The 24573-nt window shown below is 37.0% G+C and overlaps 4 protein-coding genes across 4 annotated transcripts; 2 read left to right on the top strand and 2 right to left on the bottom strand.

Moving 5' to 3' along the window:
• Positions 1 to 157: 157 nt before the first annotated feature.
• On the bottom strand, positions 158 to 2316 carry AHG11 (Pentatricopeptide repeat (PPR-like) superfamily protein). Its single transcript, XM_059575679.2, has one exon. It carries the CDS (start codon positions 2237 to 2239, stop codon positions 443 to 445), a length of 1797 nt encoding a protein of 598 aa, XP_059431662.2. The 5' UTR covers positions 2240 to 2316; the 3' UTR covers positions 158 to 442.
• Positions 2317 to 3644: 1328 nt separating this feature from the next.
• On the top strand, positions 3645 to 5252 carry LOC132167664 (F-box protein At3g07870-like). The gene is made up of 2 exons (XM_059578677.2): positions 3645 to 5032; positions 5166 to 5252. Exon 1 carries the CDS (start codon positions 3880 to 3882, stop codon positions 5029 to 5031), a length of 1152 nt encoding a protein of 383 aa, XP_059434660.2. The 5' UTR covers positions 3645 to 3879; the 3' UTR covers position 5032; positions 5166 to 5252.
• An 8062-nt stretch (positions 5253 to 13314) lies between these two features.
• LOC132190238 (F-box protein CPR1) lies at positions 13315 to 14682 on the top strand. The gene has a single exon (XM_059605166.2). It carries the CDS (start codon positions 13460 to 13462, stop codon positions 14534 to 14536), a length of 1077 nt encoding a protein of 358 aa, XP_059461149.1. The 5' UTR covers positions 13315 to 13459; the 3' UTR covers positions 14537 to 14682.
• A 2718-nt stretch (positions 14683 to 17400) lies between these two features.
• On the bottom strand, positions 17401 to 23653 carry LOC132168047 (putative disease resistance RPP13-like protein 1). Its single transcript, XM_088512879.1, is given in 5 exon segments — positions 17401 to 18158; positions 18380 to 18445; positions 19105 to 19138; positions 19502 to 21209; positions 21212 to 23653. Coding segments are annotated over 5 exon segments (4200 nt in total). The 5' UTR covers positions 23589 to 23653; the 3' UTR covers positions 17401 to 18143.
• Positions 23654 to 24573: the final 920 nt, after the last annotated feature.

Here is a 24573-nt window from a genome sequence, read left to right as displayed (position 1 = left end):
ATCGCAAACCCAAACGCAGGTTTGAAAAACCAGATTTATCATATGACTTCCAAAATGCATGCAAATTTTTAAATCGCACTTTTTAAAATCGTTATTTTTAAATTGCACTAATTTAATTTATCATTTTTGATAAGCATAATCTTGGTAATGTTACAGGATTAAGAAATTTTCATTCATGGATCAAAGGGGAGGGGGGACTGAAAGAAGACACAGGAAATCCCACTTGGTGGCAAAACTTTGCATTTGGTCCAAACATAAAAACATAGGCAGGGAAACCTCATACTTGTTACCATATCCTGTTGTTTTTTGCTCATATTTACAGGCACTTCTCCCATTTTTGTGGAAGAAACCAAGATTCATGAATTTTATGTGATGAACTTGTATAATTGTATTAGCATGTGCTTTTGCCCAAGCCCAGAAGAACCTCAACACTCTTGCTCCTCTAGTTTAAATTAATTTGTCCCTTCATGTGCTTCCCCAAGTGCTCCAATGTTAAATGCATGGCCTCCAACTGCGGATACACTCTATCCCCTGCTACAAACTCCCTGACTCTACCATCAATCTCAATAACGCTACAGCCTACCTCTTTATTTGCTCCATTCTTCCTCATCAACCCCTTAATTTCCTCTACATCTCCCCACCTTTCCTCAGTGGCATACAAATTTCTCAACAACACATAGTTTCCGTCATTCGATGGCTCAATTTTGGCTGCCTTGTTTAGTACTCGCTCAGCCCTCATAATATCCCTGGAGCATCCACAAGCAAATAGAAAAGAACTCAAGATTATCCCATTAACATTGTAAGGCATGTTCTCAATTAACTTCTCTGCTTCCTCCAAGCACCCAGCCCTCCCCAGAAGATCTACCATACAACCATAGTGCTCAATCTTTGGGGTAAGCCCAAATTCCTCCATTGCTTTAAACCACTTCTTCCCTTCCTCCACTAGACCACTATGGTTACAAGCAGACAAAACACCAAGCAAGGTTATTTCATTTGGTTTATATCCTTCATGCAGCATCTCCGAGAATATCTCCAATGCTTCCTTGGCACAGCCATTGACTGCAAGCCCATATATCAAAGCATTCCAAGAAGCTGCTTCCTTTTCAGGCATATCGTTAAAAAGCCTTTTGGCTTTTGTAATTTCACCACATTTTGCATACATATTGACCAGTGCAGTGCAGACATTCGTTGCTCTATCGAACTTCCTCTCCCGGACAAACCTGTGAACCCAGCCACCCAAATCCAGAGCACCCAAATCAGCAATCGCCGGAAGAATGCTTACGAGAGTCACCTCATCTGGTTCAAATGATGTGGTTAACTGCATTTCCTGAAATAATCTCAATGCTTTGTAAGGTTGTTTGTTTTGGCAATACCCACCAATCATTGCATTCCATGAAAATAAGTTCTTCTCCGGCATGGCATCAAATAGCAACCTAGCAGAGTCAACATCACCATTATGGCAATACCCATAAATCATACTAGTCCAGGACACCACATTCCTATCTGGCATCTCGTCAAACAAATTTCGAGCTGAGCCCATCCCTCCCAATTTGACATAACCATCAATCATTGCATTAAACACTGCCGAGTCTTTCACAGGCATCTGATCAAAAAGCAACCTTGCATTACTCATATCCCCAGACCTTACATACCCACAAATGAGAGCAGTCCACGACACTTCACTTCTTTCCGTCATTTCATCAAACAACGTTCTTGCACTGCCCGTGTTCCCATTCTTCGCATACATATCAACCAGAGACGTTGCTACATGCAAACTTAAGCCAAACCCAAGTTTTACAACATGACCATGAACCTCTTGACCTTCCCAAATGGCCATCTTTAAACCGCAAGACTTGGCCAAGATTGTGAATGTGTAATCATCGGGAACAAAATCCGTGTCCCTCCTAAGATCTCTATAAAGAGTGAAAGACTCAACGAATTGGCGCAAACCCACATGGGCTTTGATCATGGAGTTACAGAGGAACGCGTCGTCCCTGTTGGGTCGACGATCGAACACCCGGCGAGCGTGGTGGATGCCAGCAAGTGGGTTTCGGGAGGCCAAGAGAGAGCCGCAGGTTGTGATGAACTTCGTGAGGAGATTAACGTTGGTTTCAAGCGCGTTGCGGAGCAGAAAAGCATGGAGCTGGAGGATAGAAGCTAAGGTGTTTCTTTGTTGGAGGAGGTACAAGCATTTTCTCTCTGTAGAGCTCCACAGGCATCGATGCATAACCTCTCTCATTGCTTCATTTTCTTAATACGACTGTTATGACTCTTACCTTCGCACGGCTTTCCCACCAAGACAACGCACAAAGCCCACAAGTGACATAGTTTTGTTTTTTTTATTTTTTATTTTTATTTAACATGTAGAAAAAGGTTATAAGGGACCGAACAATCACAAACGGGGATAGGTGCCCCAACAATAAAGTCTAAACAAAAGAGGCAATACAAAGGTAGAACTAAACAATAGACAATGGATCCATTAAAGATCCTAAAAAGACCATTAACGATCCACCTTTCTAAAGGTCGCACAAGATGGTAACTGATGGCAAAGGGACACCTTGAGGAGCTCCAAGCAGTAACAGTAACAACAACGTTGAAGTGGTTGTTGAGGGAAAGATATTGTTGAAAACCGAGCAACTACAAAAGTCTCCTCAACCGCATCAAACCACGCAAATACCGGGAGACAGTGACCCACTTGAAACAAAGAAAGTGGTAAAAACCAAAAGAAACTACAGAAATACAAAAGAAAGTTAACAAGAGAAATACAACAAAAAGCTCAACAACAACTGCAGCAGTGGAGGAAAACAACCCTTAACAAAAGACTGCATCTTACACGACGGCTCGTGAGATCCACTTGCCGGAGCGTGAAGGTCACACGTGGGCGCGTGGGCAGCATATTGGAGTGAGGGGAGGAGTGGTTGAAAGCGGAGATGCCGAAGTGGGCAGTGGAGAGGTGCGTCAGAGAGGGAATTTTTGTCTTAATCACTCATGTTGTTTTACGCTTAAGAGTGTGTTTGGAATTGCGATTTCACAAGAATAATCTGCGTTTTTAAAAGATATCGCAAAACATAAGGTGTTTGACATTTCGATTTATAAGGCACTTAATTTAAAATAAAAAAAAATCAACTATAAGCAGACTAGGGGGTGTTTATTTGAAAAAATACGAATTTAAACCAAAATCATGATTTCGCATAGTAAATATTTGATAAAAAAATACTTATTAACATGTTTTATCAAACGTCTTTGCGATTTTAAAAAGTAGCGATTTCAAAAACGCAATTTTTAAAAATACAAATTTTAAAATCACACTTATTGAAACTGCAATCTCAAATAGACCATAAGTGTCTATCTCTTACAGGAGGGCAGAAAATGCATTGTTTATACCATATGTCTATGGAAGTTATAATCAAAAGAGAAATGTTACATTTTAATTCTCACACTCAAATGCATTTCCTGTCATTGCACCAAACAAAAAGGAAAGGAATAAGTAATTTCATCATGGTCGTTGCTTTAGGAAAAGAGAGATAAAACAATCAATATATAATAAATCCACACCCACTTCCCACCAGCAAATCATCTATCGATAATTGTATAAAAGTGGACGTACAAGTCTTCGGAGGGGAAGAAGAGCCAAGAGCCTCTCTTTTGAGTTTTGAGTGCAAGCTTTCTTTTGCTTTTTCATTATTTGAAAAAGAAAGATCCTCCATTATACGATTTTAAAAAAAGCACACGCAAAAGAGCATGCTTTTTGTTGTTGCCAAATGAGCTGGTTCATAACACAATCATGGCTCAATCGTGGGAAGATCATAGCACAGCATTAAGCAGAGTGAAGCAGAGGCTGCAGAGCAGAGCAAAGCAGAGCAGAAGTTTGGGAAGATCATGTCAACCTATCTGCCTGAGGAGGTGTTGGTGAAGATACTCTCGAGACTGCCCACAAAATCCTTAATCCGATTCAGGTGCGTCTCCAAAACCTGGCATGAAATTATAGGAAACCCAGATTTTCTCTACCACTCCATTCTCACCACCACTGAAGAAAATCCCAATCATCCTCTCCTCCTCATCAAAGCCACAGAAAACTCCATCCCCAGAAGGGAAGTGCTCTCTTTTCTCTCTTATGAGAACCTCGAATTTGTGTCTCAGACCCCTCTTACTCCTGGCCTCAAACTCATCGCTTCCTGCAATGGCTTACTATGTCTCGGAAGTTACTTCACCAGTGACGTCTATGTCTGGAATCCCACCTCACCAGCAGTAGAACTCGAGCCTCTCCCGCCCTTGACCCGCCGTCTTCCTTATCACGTCAGTGATGTCTTTGGGTCTGGCTTGGGATTTGGTTATGATTCGAGATCTAATGATTTCAAGGTGGTGAGAATTCGTATAATCAAGTTACCAACATTTGTACATCAAACAAAGCGTATAAGGAGTTTCGTGGAAGTATACTGCTTAAGCGGCGGATCTTGGAGAGTGCTTGACATAGATGTTTTTTCTGGTGTTGAAAACGGTTGGAGAGTGCTGCTAGACCTTGATGTTTTTTTCGCTTTTGAAAACGGTTTGCGGACGGTGGCATTAGACGGGGTTTTTATCTGGTGGGTGCCGGAGAATATCATTGCCGCTTTCGACTTCAACGACGAGGTGTTAAGAACAACGCCGCTTCTGGATGGTTGTAGTCTATCGAATTATCGTGATGAGAACAATACTATAACCTTGTTGAACGGGCATATCAGTTTGTTGGCTTTTTCTCGTTCTAAAATGAATGCAAAATGTGATTTGGAGATATGGGTTTTGCTCGAATTTGGTGTTAAGGAGTCGTGGACTAGACTTAGCAAAATTGGACTCTCAATGGATTTGGAAAGGCCACTGGGGTTTTGGAAAAGAGGAGAGTTGTTTATGGTGAATAGTGAGGGGCAATTGGTGTTGTACGATCCATTTACACACACAAAGAAGAACCTTCAAGTTTATGGGATTGAGAGAACGTTCCAAATTGTTCTCCACACGCAGAGTTCTGTTGCGGTCGAGGGAGGGGTTAATCTGTGAGGTATTTTTCTTTTGGGTAGGAATGTTACATTACTGTGTAAATTTTCTTTTTAGAGTCATTTTGTTGACTTTAGCTGACTTGATATATATTTGATGGCATTGGTTTTCATATGCAAATGTTTCTATATATGCAGAGTTCAGATTGGTGAAATGACACAAGGATTCAATGTTGTGAACCAAATTTGAATCTGTTTTCGACAAATTTGGATTCTGTAGAGATGAGCTCTGTGATTATTATGATTAGACATGTGCAGCCATTTTGTCATATTGATATGGCCGAATCCTTAGAAAAATATGTAGAGAAATGTTTTTTTTTTTTAAAAAAAAAACATTCAAGCATCTCATATATATAGAAAACATTTAGGTACAATGTTGGAAAGAAACAATATCAAAGATACATAGGGAAACTTCCTCCAAGAGGCTACTATGTTCATCACTGAGAGAAAGCGCTTCCTTTGCGAGCCAATGCTGCTTCATTGCCACTGCGCCTCACACGGATATGCGCCATTTATGTAGACAGCTCAATGCCCCTCGTTCATCATCAATGATAAGGCCAATCTTATTCCAATTTGTACCATCTTTTCGCAATGCTTGCACCACGTGAAAAGCCGGCCCTCGAGATAGGCTCGAAAACAATTCATTAATTGTGTCTTTTCAAGGTCATTTGGAAACAACCTTAAAAGTGTTATCAAAGTAATTTAGAAACAACCTTTAATATTTTTTAGAAAAACAAAAAAAACAAAAAACAAAAAACAACAACAAAGAACATACGCAAAAAGAAGTGGGACGTATGGTGAGATTTTTATCCCCAACAATTATAATCCGTGAGTTTCTTGTCTAGGTGAAAAATGACAGCAACAAAAAGAACAAAAACTGTTGATCAATTGCATTTATCTACCTTCAATAACAACAATAATAAATAGTCTTTAATGCCTCTAAATGCCTCCTCAGGAAGAGTAAAGAAGTTTCAGTACATCAAAGACCTTCTACTGCAATAAATAAAAGGTTGTTTATATATATATATATATATATATATATATATATATGCCATTCTTCTTCATGAAGGTATATCTCCTTTCATTTTTTCGGAACAATACCATAATATAGTTGAAGTTTGGGAAGATCGAATGTCACTTTGTTGGCCTTTTCTAGTTCTGAAAGTTTTTCTTGATTGTTTGGTACTAATATAGTTGCTTTTGAGTGTTACATTTCTGTGTAAATTTCCAGGTTTGATACGTATTTATCAGTAAAAAGTTCTGATATTTGATGCAATTCGTTTTCATATGCAAATTTTTCAGATTGGTGAAAATAACACAAGGATTCGATATTGTGACACGAATTTGAATCTGTTTTCCAAAAATTTGGATTCTCAAGAGAGGGGCACGTTGATATATATATTATTATGATTGATCAACTGCAGCCATATTGATGAAGCTACATAGCAGTGTACAAAGACTCTCCTCAATCTTATTGCTGGATTAATGTAAAATGCTGTGTCCAGTTATTATAACAGACTTTCAGCCATTCAGTATAGTTCAACAGAGTTAATTAATGTTTATGTTTGTCAAAATTATACTTTCAAAAACCATAAAGAAGATTAAGAAAACGTTGTTAATCACATTAACTATGTTTATACAAAGAACAATTGGGATATTTTCACACCCTGAAAATTATGACACAAGAAGTGGCCATGAAACCCAATAAAAAGGCACGAAAGTGAGAAGCTGCGCACGTACTCAACACACACACAATCAACACATGTTGATACGGAGAAGAAACCGATAATATTATTGATCAAAGGTTGTTTATTTCAATATAGATGAGATCCCAGTTTCTCATTTAAAATATTGTCGAGTGTCTATAAACATTTAAAAGACACATTAAATTTAGTCTAAGTTAATGAACGGTTATTAATGACGTTAAGAATTTAATGTGCATTTTAAATATTTAAAGACATGTAGACATTATTTTAAATTGGTTGGAGGATGACTAGGGTTTCAAGGATCCACCTAGCATAAGACGAAAAAATTTTTCTCCCCGTCCCTCCTTTGCTAGGGTTTCATCTCTAAGTAGAGAGTGCCGTCTTTCTTCTTCCCCTCCGGCCCTCCTCCCCTTTCCCTCTTCTGCCTCCTCCCTCCCCTCCCATCGCCCTTTTTCTCTTAGCGAGCTAGCCTATTTACCTGATGCTCCTAGCTCTTAGGGTGATTTTTTCCTTTCCTTTCCTCGTTGCCTCTTCCCCCTCCTTTGGTCCATTTTTTTGCTCTAGGCTTTTGGATCAGCCGTTCTTTGCCCGATCTTCTGCCCTTGCCGAACCCACGTCATCGCTCGCCCCTCCACTTGTCCTCTTCGGCTCCGTCCGAGTTCTTCGAGTTCCGACCATTTTCCCCCAGCAACCTTCCTCCCCGACGTGGTTTCTGTTTTGGGTTTCTTGTTTCTTTGTTTTATTTTCTTGTATTCTCTCATTTTCTTGTTTTATGCTAGAGTTTATGTTTGTTTCTTTTTGTTTTTGCTTTTGTTGTTTCTGCTTGTTTAGGTACTCTTTGTGGATGATGCTTATGGGGTTTCACTCAAACTTCTCCCTCTGTTTGAGTGCGCCACCGATCTCCTTTGCGCTTGCTCTGCCGCCCACCGTCCTCTGATGGGCCTTTTTATTGCTCCCCCCACCGCGATAAGCTTCTAACGCCCCCTTCTGTTTTCGGTTTCTAGCGAGTGCGCAAACTGCTCTTCTTTCCGGTTGCTGTCATCCTCTTAGTGTGCTTTTTTAGGTTGGTTATTTTCCTGTAATTTTGTCTGGCTTTCCTTTCTTTGTTCTTTCTGTCTTGTTTTGTTTCCCTGTATTGATTTTTTTTTTTTGCTTGCAATAATGCTCGATCCTCTCTCTCGATCTATCCGCCTGATACCCTTCGGGGTAGTTGATTTGGTCCAAACCTTTGGGTCGTGGATGTGAATGTTATCCTGGCTTACAGGTCGAGGAGAATGAGTTTTGGCTTGGGGTTCTCTGCCCTCAATGCCGGGGAGTAAGAGCCCAAGAATAAGAGCTATCTACACATTGGTTTGAGTCTATTTGACGCATATCTGTTGTTTAATTTGAAAATTAGTCATAGGTTAATGGATTTTGTATGAATCTGAAATGTAATACGTCATTGAGCTTTATGCTCGTTTATCAATGAATGAGATTGAACTGTTTAAAAAAAAAAAAATTGGTTGGAGGATATTTCATTCAGACTGATTTGGAGAAAATTTCTTCTTATAAAAATACTTTATATCAAAGGAAATCTAAAGATGGAAATCTTCTACATGGGAAATCAAGAGAGTGCCATCTTCTGTGATCAATATCTAATTGTATTATATTATGGAAATTTGGTCATCAGGTCTTTGAACATCTTTTAGAATATATTTGGAATTGCGTTAAGAAATAGAGTTTTTAAAATCAAAAATAACTTTTTAAAAAAAGAAAATTAATTTTTAAGCTTTTTTAAAAGTGCGTTTTGGGCCTTTTGGCTCATTTTAGAATAAAAAAGTTTTTTTTATTATTTTGAAAATTTTTACTAAACATGTCAGTTTTTTGTTTGGCACATCTTTTTGGGTACTAAAAATAATTTTTAAGTTTTTTAACGCAATCCTAAACAAGCTCTTAGACTCATTTCAAATTATTCCGACTACATACAAGTCAAAATTTGCTCAGATAACGTATATTCTCACCAAATTGCCTACCTGTTTTTCATATTTGTCTCAATATTGAATTCTGATTTTTTATTTATTTCTTTATTTTGTGGTAAAGCCAGCATTAAAATGCATTGCCATTGCTTTTTCTGTATTGCAGTTAGTGATGTTCTATGCCAAATAAGTTTTTTAAAGTGATACCCCAATTGTTACTTGCAGTATAAATTGCAGATATTTTTGTTTGCAAAGACTACCCTCTGCCTTTCCATGCTTTGAACAAAATTATATAAAACGATCGCCTCCACATTCACCAATAACAATTTTTCTGCAGGTAAAGTTGTGAGAAATTTATTATTTATTTATGTGTTTTTTTGAATGGTTTGCTGACATTACTTTGTTTCTCCATTAATCTGAAGATACATCCATATGATGATGATGAAGAAGAAGATGGATGGATTAGAGGAGCAACAATCAGACGCCGGACAAGTCCAGAGTTGTCTTTCTCTCTGTGCAGGCCGCCAAAGGAAGAAAGAGTTTTGCCTTTATTTATTTATTTGTAATTTTTTTTTTATCTAAAATTAAATTAAGAGGTTGACTTGTGCATGTCCCCTAGTTAATTTTTTACTTTTAAAAAAAATAATATTCACAAAGGACACTCGGAAAACATCATAGAGTACTTAGCATGCTTCTTAATTTCCTACGAACTGTGTTATACGAATTTTTCAACTACTCATTTCCTAAATTTAAGAAAAATTGTTGGAAGTGCTGCATCTTTTGATGTTCATGAGAATGTTGATGAAATTACTTTATTCCTTATTTCGTTTCTTCTTATTTGATATACATTTTTTTGTCTTATTTTCTTTTTAGAGACTACAACACTTAGCCCTCGATTTACCACTTAATTTGTAATATCTCATCAGTATTTTAGAGGAATTAATTAATGTAATTTATTAATCTACCATTGAGTTATAATGTCTCATTTCCACAACTAAAAATAATAATACCACCCTCTTAAATAAAAAATTAGGATAAATGTAAAATTTGTCCATGTGGTTGATTTAAATTACAAATTACTCAATGTGGTATAAAAAAATAATTTATAGTCCTTATAGTTGGCCTAAATTACAAATCACTCCCTATGTTATAAAAATAATTTATAGGCTCTTAGGGTAAGCCAAAATAATAGTTTACTCCCTGAAATTAATTTTTGTTAAGTAAATTCACAAAATTTGTTACTTTGTCGTGTCATACCCAATTAAAAACGTGATACGTGTTAATTTCCAACATTCAAAAGTGATGACTAGGATTTTCCACATCATTTTAGGATGTCAACTAAGATTATATATTAGCCATCACTCCACATCATACTACTTTATAGAATGCAACTGTCAAATTCTTGCAAAATACTTTCAAATTGTGGTGAGAAAGATGAAAATGAGGAAGGGTTACATACGGAGTAAAATTTTTGGGATAGAAGAGAATATGTTAATTTCCGGTAACAGTATGACGTGGAGTAAGGGTTGATGTGTAATTTTAGATGGCGTCCTAAAATGATGTAAAAAATCCTAGTTGCCATTTTTTAAAGTTAGAAATTCATAATAACGCATATTATCACGTTTTTATTGGGTATTTTGTGACAAAGTAATAAATTCTGTTAAGTTACCTAACAAAAATTGATTTCAAGTAGTAAACTATTATTTTGGCCTACCCTAAAGATCTATAAATTATTTTTTATACCACAAGTACTGATTTGTAATTTAGGCCAACGATATGGAGCTATAAATTATTTGTTATACCATAGGGAGTGATTTATAATTTAGGCCAACCACATAGACCAATTTTGCATTTATCCCTAAAGAAATTCAAAAACCAAAAAAACTATAATTTTTTTTTTTTTTAATTTTTTAAATGCAAGGCATTTATGATTAGTGGGATACATTAACAAAATTGAAATATTAAAATAACATTGCAATAAAGGTGGCAGATTGAGAGAAATAAATGTAATTCCCCACCCCCCCCCCCCCCTTTTTTTTTTTGAACATTAAGTGCTTTTTTTTTAAAAAAAAAAAATTGTTGAACATTAAGTAGGCCATGAAAAGTCTCTATTATAGCAATTTATTTTATTTTTTTGGGGACATAAATTTCCAGTTTTGAGAATTTTTTTTTAACCTATTCTAATAAATGTCAAGTGTACTTTTTAGACATTTTTTTTAATATTCTTAACAGTTATTTATTGCCATTGTATTAACCTTAGAATTTAAATATTGATTTTTAAGAAATTCAAACATGCTGAATGACACTTGCCACTTATAAGAGTAAGTTAAAAAAAATCTCTCAAAAGAATTTTATTTTTTATTTTTTGGGTCATTGGTCTTTTATATTCTAATAAAATGGTTATATTATTATGTTGATCTCTCTAATTTGTTTTCTTCCTTTTTATTCGCTGAAAGTTTTACATTAGGGTAAAGATGTTGATGCACGCCAGGCGTACTCCCAATCACGACTCTTTACATTAAATGACTTAACAAACAAATTTCTAACATTAATAATAAACAATAGTTTGTACGAACAAATAATATATCAATCTTTGTTTTTTATAGGTTTTTTTTAGGACAAAAATACTGACAAATAATTCAAAACCAAAAAATCAAAAATCAAAACTATTTTTATTTTATGTTACTTTAAAACTTTTTTTTTTTTCTTGAAAAAGTTCATACTTCTATCAAACTCCTAACTAATTGTCAATATGACAATATCTCCTCAAAATTATCAATCTCTCTGCTTTCACCTATAAAATTTTTCAGTGGATAAAATGGTGAGAAATTTATTATTAGATACAAATTTCATTCAAATTGGTTCGAAGGAAATTTCCTTCAAGTCTACTCTAATAAATGTCAACTATCCTCTAAGAGGACTCACAATGTCTTAGTCATCTCTTACTTTTATTTAAAATAGATAAGCATAACACTAAAAAATCCTATACATCGGATTATGTATCTCAAATGCAAAATACATTTTTGTTGCATTTGTGAACAATGCACTGCTACATATGCTATTCACGCATCCATCTCATTAATATACTATTTCTCTCTCTACACCTGTCTTTTTCGAAAATTTTCTCCTACTATTTCTATCCACATCTCTTTTTTTCAAAAGTTGAAAAATAAGATCTTTATGAAAAATACAATCCTTATAATTTTTTTTTTTTTTTTTTTTTAAATGGTTAAATACTATTCCAGTACTTGTGGTTTGCACCAAAATCAAATTGTCACATAGGTTTTCAAAAATATCACAAATGGTACATGTTGTAAGCCAATAAACCCACTTGGTACTTCTGTTAAGATTCCGTTAAGTTTTTTAACGGAACGCCACATCATTCTTATACGTGGGCGCCACATGGCGTGGTACCTAGGTTTTTGGGTCCCACATCATATTTTATTTTATTTTTTAAAAAAAAATCCAAAAAAAAAAAGAAGCTGGGGTGGCCAAACCACCCCATAGAGGGTGGCCCATAGGGGGTGGCCGCCCACCCCGTTCGGCCTGGGGGTGGTTCGGCCACCCTAGCGTTTTTTTTTTTTTTTTTTTAAATAAAATAAAATATGACGTGACATCCAAAAATTCAGGTATCACGCCACATGACGCCCACGTGTAAGGGTGATGTGGCGTTCCGTTAAAAAACTTAATAGAATCTTGAAAGAGTACCAAGTGGGTTTATTAGTTTACCACAAGTACCATTTGCGATATTTTTGAAAACTTAGGTGGTTATTTGATTTTGGTGCAAACCACATATACTAGAATAGTATTTAACCCAAAATAAAATTTAAATGATATGGATAAAAAAAATAGATAATCGAATGTGTGGTGTCTTTTAAAATTCATTAGATAAACTAGATAAAGTAAGTTTTGATTAGCCATTTTGCATAAAAGTATATATAAACCAATGTGAATGCTTTAACATATTTGGGTTCCTCAAAAATTAATGTTTGGATTCTAGGTTTGTAGAAGGATAATAAATGATGGTTAAGAATGTTAAAAAAAATATATGTGCATGTCACATGATTGAGATTCTCTCAGATTTTCTAAAATGTGAGCCTTCCATTGTATCTAACTGTCTAAATAAATGCAGATGTTTGAGTGTTACGAGACATTTAATTTTAGTTTTTAACATGCCAAACCCATTTGTGTTGGTAACACACAAATCTTTGCATTTATTTGAACTGTTAGATGTAATGGATAACTCAAATTTTAAAATATCAGAATCTAATATTTTAGAATCTGTGATGGGATCGAATAAGATCATCTCCAATTCATTTGAACGGGATAATATTCAGTTAGTTAGTTAGTTATATGTGAGGGGTATTTTTTTTTTTTTTTTTTCATTTTTTAAGAGGACAAAAATATCCTCCAATATAACTAACCGAATCTAATTTATTTAAACTGAAAATAATCATAATTTCATATCACATGAGGTTATTTGACATCTATTAGAATCGTTTAGAAGAAATTTCCACCATTTTCTCTGATGGAGGAAATTTATATCATTTATTATTTATTTATGAGTATTTTGACATTTACTTTGTTTCTCCATTGACCTAAAGATACATCTGGCCCCACAGTTCGTGTGCTGGTCCACCTCAATATGATGGTGATGACGAAGGTAGCATTGATGAACACGTTGAGGAGCAAGATGATGTCAGCAAAATGTATTCGAAAGCTTATTTAGAGCGTAGCAGAGGAGGGAAGCAGGGAGCAGAATTTGGGAGAAATGTCAACCTATTTGCCTGAGGAGTTGATGCTGAAAATCCTCTGCAGGGTGCCTCCAAAATCCCTAATCCGATTCAGGTGCGTCTCCAAATCCTGGCTTGAAATGATTGGAAACCCAGATTTCTTCTCCCATAATCCCCTCAACTACTCAATTTTGATTTCCCAAGAAACTCCCAATCACCTTCTCCTCCTCGTGAAAGGCACGGAGAAATTCATTACAAAAAGGGAAGTGCTCTCTTTTCTCTCTTACAAGACCCTGGATTCTGTGGACCAGATCCCTCATACCCTCAAGCTCGTCGCCTCCTGTAAGGGCTTGTTATGCCTTCACAAGTTCCGAACCAGTGACGTCTATCTCTGGAATCCGGCCACCCCATCGGTGGGGCTCAAGGCTCTTCCGCCCGTGACTTTTCGCGTGCGTGATGTATTTGGGTCCTGTTTGGGGTTCGGTTTCGACTCGAGATCTAACGATTTCAAGGTGGTGAGAATTCTTATAATCGAGTTTCAAACGAAGGGTATAGAGAACTTTTTTCATATGAATAAATACGTTGAAGTATACAGCTTAAGCGGCGGATCTTGGAGACTGCTTGACCTGGAGGTGCCCATGTTTTTTGGTTTTCTGATCTGTTCCGGGACCTTGGCGTTAGATGGGGCTTTTATCTGGTGGATGCCGGGTCATGACATCGTTGTTTTCGACTTCAGCGACGAGGTGTTCCGAACGATGCCGCTTCCTCGTCTGTCGAGTTATTGGGAGAGCATTAACATAAGCTTGTTAAACGGGCATGTCACTTTGTTGGCATTTGCTGGTTCTGGGATGCATGCAAAATGTTCTTTGGAGATATGGGTTTTGCTTGAATTTGGTGTTAAGGAATCGTGGACTAGACTTACTACCATTGGACTCCCAATGGGTTTGGAAATGCCATTGGGGTTTTGGAGAAGAGGGGAGTTGTTCATGGAGAGTAGTGAGGGGCAGTTGGTCTTGTATGATCCTTTTACACGCACAAAAAAGAATCTTCAAATTGATGCAATTAAGAGATCTTTCCAAATTGTTCTCCACACCAAGAGTTCTGTTGCGGTCTAGGGAGGGGTTAATCCGTGAGGTATTTGTTTTCCAAGTTTTTCTTTTGGGTAGGTATGTTTTGTACTAATGTTGACTGTAAATTTTCTTTAGGAGCCATTTTGTTGGCTTTGGTAGGTTTGATATGCGTATCAATCAAAGTTCTGATATTTGATGGCATGCATTTTCATATGCAAATGGTATTATGCAGAATTCAGATCAGTGAAATGACAGAAGCATTCCATATTGTGAGCCAAATTGTAGAGAAATGCTATTTTTTGAAATTATCCATTGGTTGGTTAGTTTGAACATGGTTGATTGAACTTTTTAAGGAGGTATTGGATCCATAGGGTTTGGAAAATCACATTCAAAATTACTATAATATAAAATAGGGAATGACTTTATGTTTGGATTTTTCTGGAGCTTTTACAAGCGTCATAGGTGGAAAATATTATTGTTCTTCCATGTCATTGTTTTACTGTCTTCTCTGTTATTTATGAGATTCATCATTGCCCTATCTGTGACAAAAATATGGGAATCCTCCAAAAGAACTTGTGTTTTAGTTGAAACAGTTGAATTGTTTGTTATGACTTGGAAAATTTCAAGTTATTTTCCTCATTGCCTTTTTCTTCTTTCTTGGAACCTTTATTTCTATTTTTATTTTTATTTTTTTATTTTTACTGAATAGCATTTGGATTCTTCATTTCTATTTTTCTTGAGACAACCATCATAACATTTTCTTTTCAAGCTTCTATTAAGGGGGAAGCAAATTGTGACGGAGAAAAACCTTATCATAATGTTTTGCCTGTCAGTTTGCTAATCAGATTTGACATTTTTCAAAACAGGGATGTTATTTGCATTTTTTTAGGACATTGTCTTACATGTTAAGACTTAAACTGTGCTCTTTTTCTGCTTTTACCCCTCTTTGGCCAACAGCAATTTTATTTTATCTTTGGATTTCTCTGAAAATGTTTTTCTCTTGGGTGACCAGTGCTTTGTGTTGACTCTCTGGGTTTGACTTTATCTTGCTGTGGATATGTTTTTATGTTTTTGTATGGTGTTGTGTTTCCCTGCTGTCTCCCTACAGGACTATTGTTTGCCATCGTTTTCATTTCATAACCATTGAAAAAAATTGTTTCTCATGATGATATTTTCTAAGTTTGAACTGTTGTTGTTGACATCAGCATGTGATTATACTTTGGATTCAATCGTAAGGATACTGTGAGAGTGTTCAGGTTAATTTTGAGTGTTTTATGTTTTAAATTGGTTGTTAACATTTTTATTTTAAGAACAGAAAACAAAAGAGAAAAGCAGAGTACTCCTTACCAATTTTTTTTTATCTTTCTCGCCACTCTCTTCACTTTTCCCATAAGTTATAACATTGACAAGAACTCAAAAGGGTGCATTGAAAATGGTTTGTTGATAGAGTCGTACCGGGCAGGTGCCATTCAATGGTGTTGTATAATTAGAGGCTTTTTAGAGGATAATTATGGAGGTTTTTATAGTTTTGAAAAAATTGAAAAAAAAAAAAAAAAATTATAGTCAAGTAGCAATTTGCAAGATTTGGGAGAGTCGGAACAAGTTCTCCTTTTTAAAAGCAGAAAAGTTCATCATAGTCTGTCTCTAATTTCTCTTAGGCATGTTTGGATGCCAAGAATCTGTTTCAAAAAGGGCATAGAAGGTGCTTCTTGGAAGTATACAGCATAAGCGGCGGATCTTGGAGAGTGCTTGACGTATCCAGATCAACGATCTTTTCTTTTCTTCGTCAAAGCTATTCGTGGACTGTGGCGTTAGACGGGGTCTTTATCTGGTGGTTGTCAGATTGTAACATCGCTGTTTTTGACTTTAGTGATGAGGTGTTACGAACAACGCCACTTCCGGATCTCTTAGATTACCGGGAGAGAAGTAGTACTATAACCGTCTTAAATGGGCATGTTGCTTTTTTTGGCTTTTTTCTGGTAATCCAAAATGTGATTTGGAGATATGGGTTTTGCTCGAATTTGGTGCGAAGGAATCATGGACTAGACTTGCTACCATTGGACTCTCAACGGATTTGAAAAGGCCGCTGGGGTTTTGGAAAAGGGGAGAGTTGTTCATAGTGAATGGTAAGGGGCAACTAGTTTTGTATGATGCTTTTACACAGATAAAAGAGTGCCTTCAAATTAATGGGATTGATAGAACGTTCCAAATTGTTCTCCACACACCAAGTTCGGTTGTGATCAGATGGAGGGGATGGAGGGGTTAATCCGTGAGGTATATGTACCCAAAACCAACCAAGCTAAAAAAAAAAAAAAAAAAAAAGAGTAGAAAAACAAAGCCATCAAAACAGGCCATAACAATAGGGGAAAAAAACAAGACAACAAAAAAACATTAATAACCCCAAAAACCAACCAAGCAAACCAGAATCACCTTATCAACACCCAACAAACAACAAAGTTCCTCATTCCTAGTTGTATACCGAAATTTGCCTTTAGATTACAACAAACAATAAACCAGTGTATTACCTTTCCACATAGAAAAGGTTAGAGAGCAACAAAAATCTACCATAAAGGCCTACATAGTTTACACTACAAAGTGGGTGATATCATGCATGACTCTTCAGGGAAAATGTGTTTGGCTTGCATCCTGTTATGGACGGTCAGGATATCTCTAGCATCAAGTGGGTTTTGATCGGACTATTCCTATTCAATAATAGAAAATGTCATGTTATTGAATAACAAAATGTCGTCAAAAACCCACCAAAAGGTTTCTTTACATTTGCTAACACAGTTTCCGGTCACGGAGGGATTTAAGCTAAAACGCACTAGGCAGCTAAACAGCTAGGATTAATGAAAATATAGACAAGGGTTCACACAGTGAAGAGGGTAGAAGAAGAGTATTATCTGAATATGCTTCCTGTTCTTATTAAAAATGGATTTCCTTTTATACATATGCGTATTACATGGTCAAAGTCCTACTTGGCCATTCAATCGGACAACCCCTAGTGGCCCTTCATTATCCTCCATTCGATGTCCTCGAGATCAGTGCCAAGAGTGCTTTGCTTATACCGTGATGCGTGGGTCGCTGTGGGCGAGGTCGGCGCAGCCTCTGCAGGATGTGGCCATACTTGGCCATTCAATCGGACAACCCCTAGTGGCCCTTCATTCCATTCGATTTCCTCGAGATCAATGCCGAGAGTGCTTTGCTTATACCGTGACGCATGGGTCGCTGTGGGCGAGGTCGGCGCAGCCTGTGCAGGATGTGGCCATCCCTTGCGTGAGTGGACATGGCGCCCATACTTTCTGCCAGGATGGGACGTACCGATGGGATACCCTGTATGACGTGATCATTACTGCTGTCCGGATCAGATATTGGTTGGTAAGAGCATGGCACACCTCAGAACCTTCTCGTACTGTTTGTCGTTTTCACGAGGTGGCTTGCTAACACGAACCAGATTGGGCTAGGCGGCCCCTGATGCTTAGCAGGGATGTACGCGAAGAGGTTCAGCGTAGCGGACCCTGAGGGTAGTATGGTTCATGTGGCGAACCACGGGACTTGACAGCTGTCCCTTCTGCAGGCCTTGGAGCCATTCCAGCTTTTATTTAGAGCGACGAACCCTTCGTGGTGGCGTATTAAAATTGGCAAAACCTAGTTACCGATTTTCTCCCTAACAACATTAAGGATGTTAGAATATTCTCAATGTAGAGAAAAAACATTGTAAAGCCGCTCACAAAAAAACAGTTCAACCAAAAAATGTTTACTGTATTCCGTTGTCCATTAATGCATCCTTTGCTTACCGAGAAAACAATACAAAGAGGAAAAGAACCAAAAAGGAGTAGAAAAACATAACAAAATTGGCAACCATTGTTTCAAAATAAAGTTGCACACCTCTAAGTATACAGGAAAACACAGATGGAGAAAGTTGTAACAATTTGCACTAGCCTTTTGAACCATCTGCAAGCATCAAAGATATAGGTGTTGTCACTGATAATTTATTATCAACAAGGATATGCCAGTTTTGGTTTTAAAGTTGAGTAATGCTAGAAGAAAGACTAGAGTCCTCCATATGTAACGTGATTTTTTAAATTATTAATAAATCAAAATTCAATAATAATTATTTTAAATTCACCAATTGATTAAAAAAGAGTTTTTTTTTGGTAGTTTCACAGTCCCACATAGGAAATGGCATTTTTCCTTTACAATCATCTCCACATTCACTAATCAAAATTTTCTGCTCATAAAATTGTGAGAAATTAATTATTTATTTATGTGTTTTTTGAATGGTTTGCTGACATTAATTACTTTGTTTCTCCATAACCGACCATTAATCTGAAGATACATCCTCTCTCACACTTTTCAGAGAATTATGTGCAGGTCGAACTACTGTGTTAACCAGAATTAAAAATAAAGAATAATTATTTTCTTGATCAGTTGAAAGAGAATTTAATAATTTCTGCCTATTTGGATCCACAACTTCCTTAGCAATTATAAGAATTGAAAGAGTAATCAGAAACTGCAAATGAATGAACATTATCAATCCAATAACTGAATATGATAAATCATCCATAGTATGGCTACTAACATTATCAAAGGATCAAAATTCAGTTAAGTACCTTTTCTCCAAAGGGTTCCAATGCTTCGCCAAATCTGTAATTAAATGCAATATGCCAATTAGTAATGAAAAACTCAATATTCAAGTAACTTTCTTTGTTGTGAGTGCACATGTGGATATTGAGTCTCACATTGAGAAAAATAAACAAAATGAGTAGTTAATATACATAAGTGAACATAAACACATTAGCTAAAACTTTTGGGTTGAAGTGGTGTACACACGTGTATACTAATGTCCTCTTATTAAATTCCTTATGCGATTCTCCCCTAACATTCTTTCTTTGCATGGTCACAGGTCACTTGAGCACTTTAACAAACACCTTTGATTGTGTTATGCAAACTAACAATAGCAACATTCCACAAAAAAATAAAAATAAAAAGACATGGCAATATACTGACCTTTGAATACATTTCTTGATACTTGTCTTGCATTTAAATAAAATTGAGAGACACTGATTCTGCTCTTTTAGGTCATAATATGAACCCCCATCAATCTGAACGTAAGGGATGTGGGCTATCTGGAACGACTCTCGTCCTCGATCTTTCTTGCAACGTTCTTTAAGCAGAGGACAACCGATGATATAAAGTTGCAGGAGTGAGGGAGGCAGGCCTTCCTCTGGAAAGGATGTGAGCTTTTCGCATCGACCAATACTCAATTTTTCAAGAGAGGTGAGGAATTGAAAGCCTTTGGAAGACAGGTATTTCAAATTCGGGAAGTGTTTAATGGAGAGGCTGGTTAGAGAGGCAGGTAGCATCATCTCTGGAAATGACACAAGATGTGAAGAGCCACCATCAATTTCAAGTTGTTTAAGAGAGGTAAGCCTGTGCAATCCCCACTCAAAAAAGCCCTCACTAAACGACACCATATTATGGATAAAAAGTGATGTTAGGTTGGTGGGAAAACCTACTTCTGGAAAGGATACAATGCCTGAACAGTCCTGTATTTGCAATAGTTGAAGAGAGGAGAGGTTGTGTATGCAGTTAGGTAGAGTCTGCAATTTCTCACACTTGGAAATTGTAAGTTCTCTCAAGTTGGCAGGGAGCAACTCTCCATCCGAGAAGGAAACAAGAGTTGGACATCCATTAATAAAAATCTGATCTAGATTGCTGAGGCTATGTATGCTCTCGGGTAAGGATTTAAGGTTTTCACAACTCCTAATATCAATGACTTCAAGAGACGAGTTGTGATGGAAGCTCTTCTCTATCGACTCCAGCTTGTTACAATTGAAAATTTGGAGGTATTTAAGTGTTGCAGGTAATTCCCCACTTGATGTTAGGTATTTGAGGGATTGACAACAACCAATTTCCAAGTACTCAAGAGATGTGTTGCTCCCCCAATTGTTGATGACATCCCCATCCACCAAAATCAGCATATTACAATATTCTATCTTTAGCCGCTTTAGAGTTGGAGGTAGTTGCCCTATTGCAAAGTATGTTAGTGAAGTACACTCACAAATATGAATATCCTCAAGATACTTGTTCCTGTGCATCATTGCTTGGGGTAAAGATTCCAATACCTTGCAATTTCTTATCTCAATTGCTCTCAATTTGGATGGCAAACCCAGTTGTAGCTGCTCTTCTACTTCTTTTGCCGCCAAAGAAATTAGGTCGGTGCAATGACGAATCTTCAGAACACCAAGACATGGCAGATGTTGTAGTAATCCCACCTCACTTGACCACAAGGGTGTCAGCTCCTTACACCATTCAATAGTTAAATCTTCCACGTTGGTTAATCCTTCCTTGGTAAACCCTTCTATTTTACATGTGAATTCTGAAATTGTTGAAAGAGAAGAGAAGCATAGCAAGTTGAAGTCAATCTTACTTCTACGCACCACCCCTTTTGATCCCTCAATTTCTAGTTTGCAGAGTTCCGGAAAGCTTGAAATTGAGAGCACCAACTGCCTACATCTCTTTATCTCAATATTTTCTAGTAAAGGAAGGTGGTTTGGTAACTTACCCACTAGCTTAGGACATCTTGTAATAGAAATCTTACGCAGTTTTGGGAATTCTTCACAAGGAATCCAATTCTCCCATTCCTTCATATTCTTGAAATACAAAGTCTCCAAGGATTTAAAAGGTTGAGAGCAATATTCCCCACAAAACTCAAAATCCTCAAGAGCACCATATTAGAAAAAGAAGGGCCTCTTAACCAAGTTGGAAGGTCTGCACCACCATAGTGCCTGATAGTGAGCTCTTTCAAGCCCTTGTGAGGCTCTAGCATGTTAAGTACCTCTAATTCACTTGTTCTTTCTTGTGACTTATCCAAGTCACCACTCCATTCCAATGACAACCCATAGAGATTGCGTTTTTCAATTAACCTAGCGTCTCTCGCATCCTCACGATTAATCACATTTTGTAATCCTGAAATGCAAAGTGTCTCTCGAAGATGTAACAAAGGCCCTAGCTCTTTTACCCCAGAACAACTACCTTTTCCCACAACTAGGTTAGACAATGATTGGAGATAGGTTAATTTACCTATTTCTGGAGGCATTCCTTCCAATGCATTTGCTCCTAGAATGTTGAGATGTCGCAAGTTGACTAGGCTTCCAAACTTTGAAGGTAATTTCTTTAAAAAAAGGCAATTCTCCAATATCAATATCTGTAAATTGTAGAGAGTGGTTACTGATTCAGGCAAGCTTTTGATTGTAGTGTATGAAAGGTCGAGGAACCGTAGATGCTTGAGATCACCTATTGATTCTGGTAGTTCAAATATGCGGTATCCGCTTAAAGAGAACACCCTTAACTTCTGTAATTTTGGCAACAATTTCAGAGGAACATTATGAGCCAAGTAACAGTACCCTGGATCTTGAACCATAAGAGGTAGGAAGGTTTGTAAACATTTGAGTTCAAGAAAAGCTTCAAACCTTCCAGTGCCATCATATTTGCCACCCATATAAGACACATGCCGAGCCTTTTTAGGAATTTTCCTTCCATTACTACCCCCAATTCTATCTTCCATTCGAAAGCATATATCTCCTGCAACACATTGAGCCAAATCGTTGATGAGGTCATGCATAAGAAAAAGTGATTCGTCCTCCATTGATTGTTGGAAAAATGACCTTGATACCATAGCATGAAAGTACTTGCTACCCAAATCTTCCATTCGTTTTCCTTCTTGTGGCTGAATTATACCTTCTGCCATCCATAATAGAATTAACTGCTTCTCCTTAAATACGTAATCCTTGGGAAATATTGAACAATACCCAAAGCACCTCTTTAAATGTGAAGGGAGATGGTGGTAGCTCAACATAAGAGCTGGAGCAATTTCACTTTTTACTTCTGCTATATCCCATATCTTGCTATTCAATACATCTTCCCACTCATCACGATCCACTTTATTGCGTAGGACGCCTCCGAGTACTTTCGCTGCCAAAGGGGAGCCTTTACACCTTCTAACTATCCCCGTAGCGATATCTTTGAGTTTTAGATGCCCACTAAAGTCTCTTGCCCCCAATGCATGATGGGCCAATATAGACAAACAAACATCATTTGACAACTCTTTCAAAGAGTAAGCTGGAATGGTACCTGTCTTTAATGAAACTCCCTTATTGCGAGTTGTGATGAGAATCGTACTTCCTGGAGCCCCTGCTTCAAAAGGAGCACGTAAAATAGTCCAATCCTGATAGTTCTCATTCCAAAGATCATCGAGAACGACTAGAAACTTTTTCCCTTTCAGTCTCTCCTTTAGTTTGACTTGCAACAAATTCAGATCATTGTCATCACCGCTCGTAGAGATAGACTTCAGAACTGTTTTTGTCACCCTAACAGCATCAAAATCTTCAGAAACACAAACCCATGATTTGAGATCAAAAAAACTTTGCACTTTTTCATCATTGTACACAAGCTGGGCAAGAGTTGTCTTTCCTATCCCACCCATACCAATTATAGGAATCACAGACACTTGAGCATCACAATGGTTTTCAGTCAGCAGCAGCATATCAATTACAGCCTTTTTATCTTTTTCCCTGCCATAAACATGGGCTTCATTCACTAAAGAAGTTGGGGCCAGTCTCTGTTTTGTGTCAGGAAACCTCCTACGAACATTTTCCCCCAAATTTAGTTCAACTTTTTGTTGCACAAGATGTTTGAATTGAGCATCAATCTCCTGTATCTTTGACTCCATCCTATATTTGATCATAAAAGGTGTCGAAGTACAAGAAATGAGATTCCGTACCTTAGTTGTGGTGGCCTCATTTCCTCCAGTCAATCTCCGGCGCAAAGCTTCTGTGGCGAACTCATCGAGTATATCTTCCACATCGTAAGCCAAGTCTCTGAGATCATCCAGCCAATCTTTCACTGCCCTCTCAACATTCTGCTTCTCATTCGCATCATCAAGGACCGCCTCAATTCTTTTCAATGTTTTTCTCCACATGTCCGTCTTCGTTCCAAGCCCCTCTCGCCGAGCAAAGTTGAGCAACTCCGGCGACGCCAGTCGGTCAAACAGCACTTGCAGGAACGCCGAAAGGAAGAGCTCTCCCACTACCATGGTCGGCAGAAAGAAATGAATCGGCCAAACAAAAGCAGAAATCAACCAAGAAAATTCAAACAATCTCAAATATATTTTCTAGTAAATCTGGGTTTAAGCAATCTCTGATACACAAGAGTCGAGTCTTTTATTGGAGTAGTTGCAGGATTGAAACATGTAACATGTTCTATAAACTGCGTGGTCCGTGGTCATTTAGACGTTTAAGTCAAAAAGTTATTGACTTTGTTGTGTGAACCAATTCACTTGATAATTGCATGTTTCGTATTGTCAATTCCCTATTAAATCTTCTTCTTTTCTTTTTGTTTTAACAAAAGTTGATTTATGGATTGTGCCCGTCAACATAATAAAATTGTGATGGGATAATGATTTGGTATATATATTTTAATCGGAGCGTAGAAACTTTATGATATTAAAGTTATGTTAGAAGTTACTCTTGTGTTTCTGTTTTGTCACTCTAAAAATAATGTGGCTTCTAAAATATTATTGAGTTTGTGATTGATTATTATTAAATTTTGATCAAATTATAATTTTAAAAGTTACCGCATTCGTGGAGTGATACAGAAGTGACTTATAGAATTACTCGATTTAATTAAGGAGTAATGCTAAATGTTATTTTTATGTATTTCTTGTGTCCCTCAAAAAATGATGAGATTTTTAAAATTACCATTTGATCAAAAATTCAATACAAATTCAATTGTAATTTTAAAAAGCATATCAATTTTTTTGACATGTTCGCACAAGAGGGGGGAGGGAGATTCGAACTAGTGACCTCCGCTTCATTAGATGTGGTCCTAACTGATTGAGCTACATTTTGGAAACAAAAGCATATCAATTTTAAAGAATACATGAAAAACATATAGCATTAATCTTAATTAAAGATATAGTGGGCGCAGTTGGGCCTTTGATCTTAATTTGATTTCCTCTGAAACTAACTGCATAATATTTTTGAATAGGGCACCCAAACTTGGTGGCCAAAAAAAAGGTC

This window comes from Corylus avellana, chromosome 2, assembly GCF_965113065.1.
Source record: "Corylus avellana chromosome 2, dhCorAvel1.hap1.2, whole genome shotgun sequence".
NCBI lineage: Eukaryota > Viridiplantae > Streptophyta > Magnoliopsida > Fagales > Betulaceae > Corylus > Corylus avellana.
This window is presented reverse-complemented; position numbering and strand designations above follow the sequence as displayed.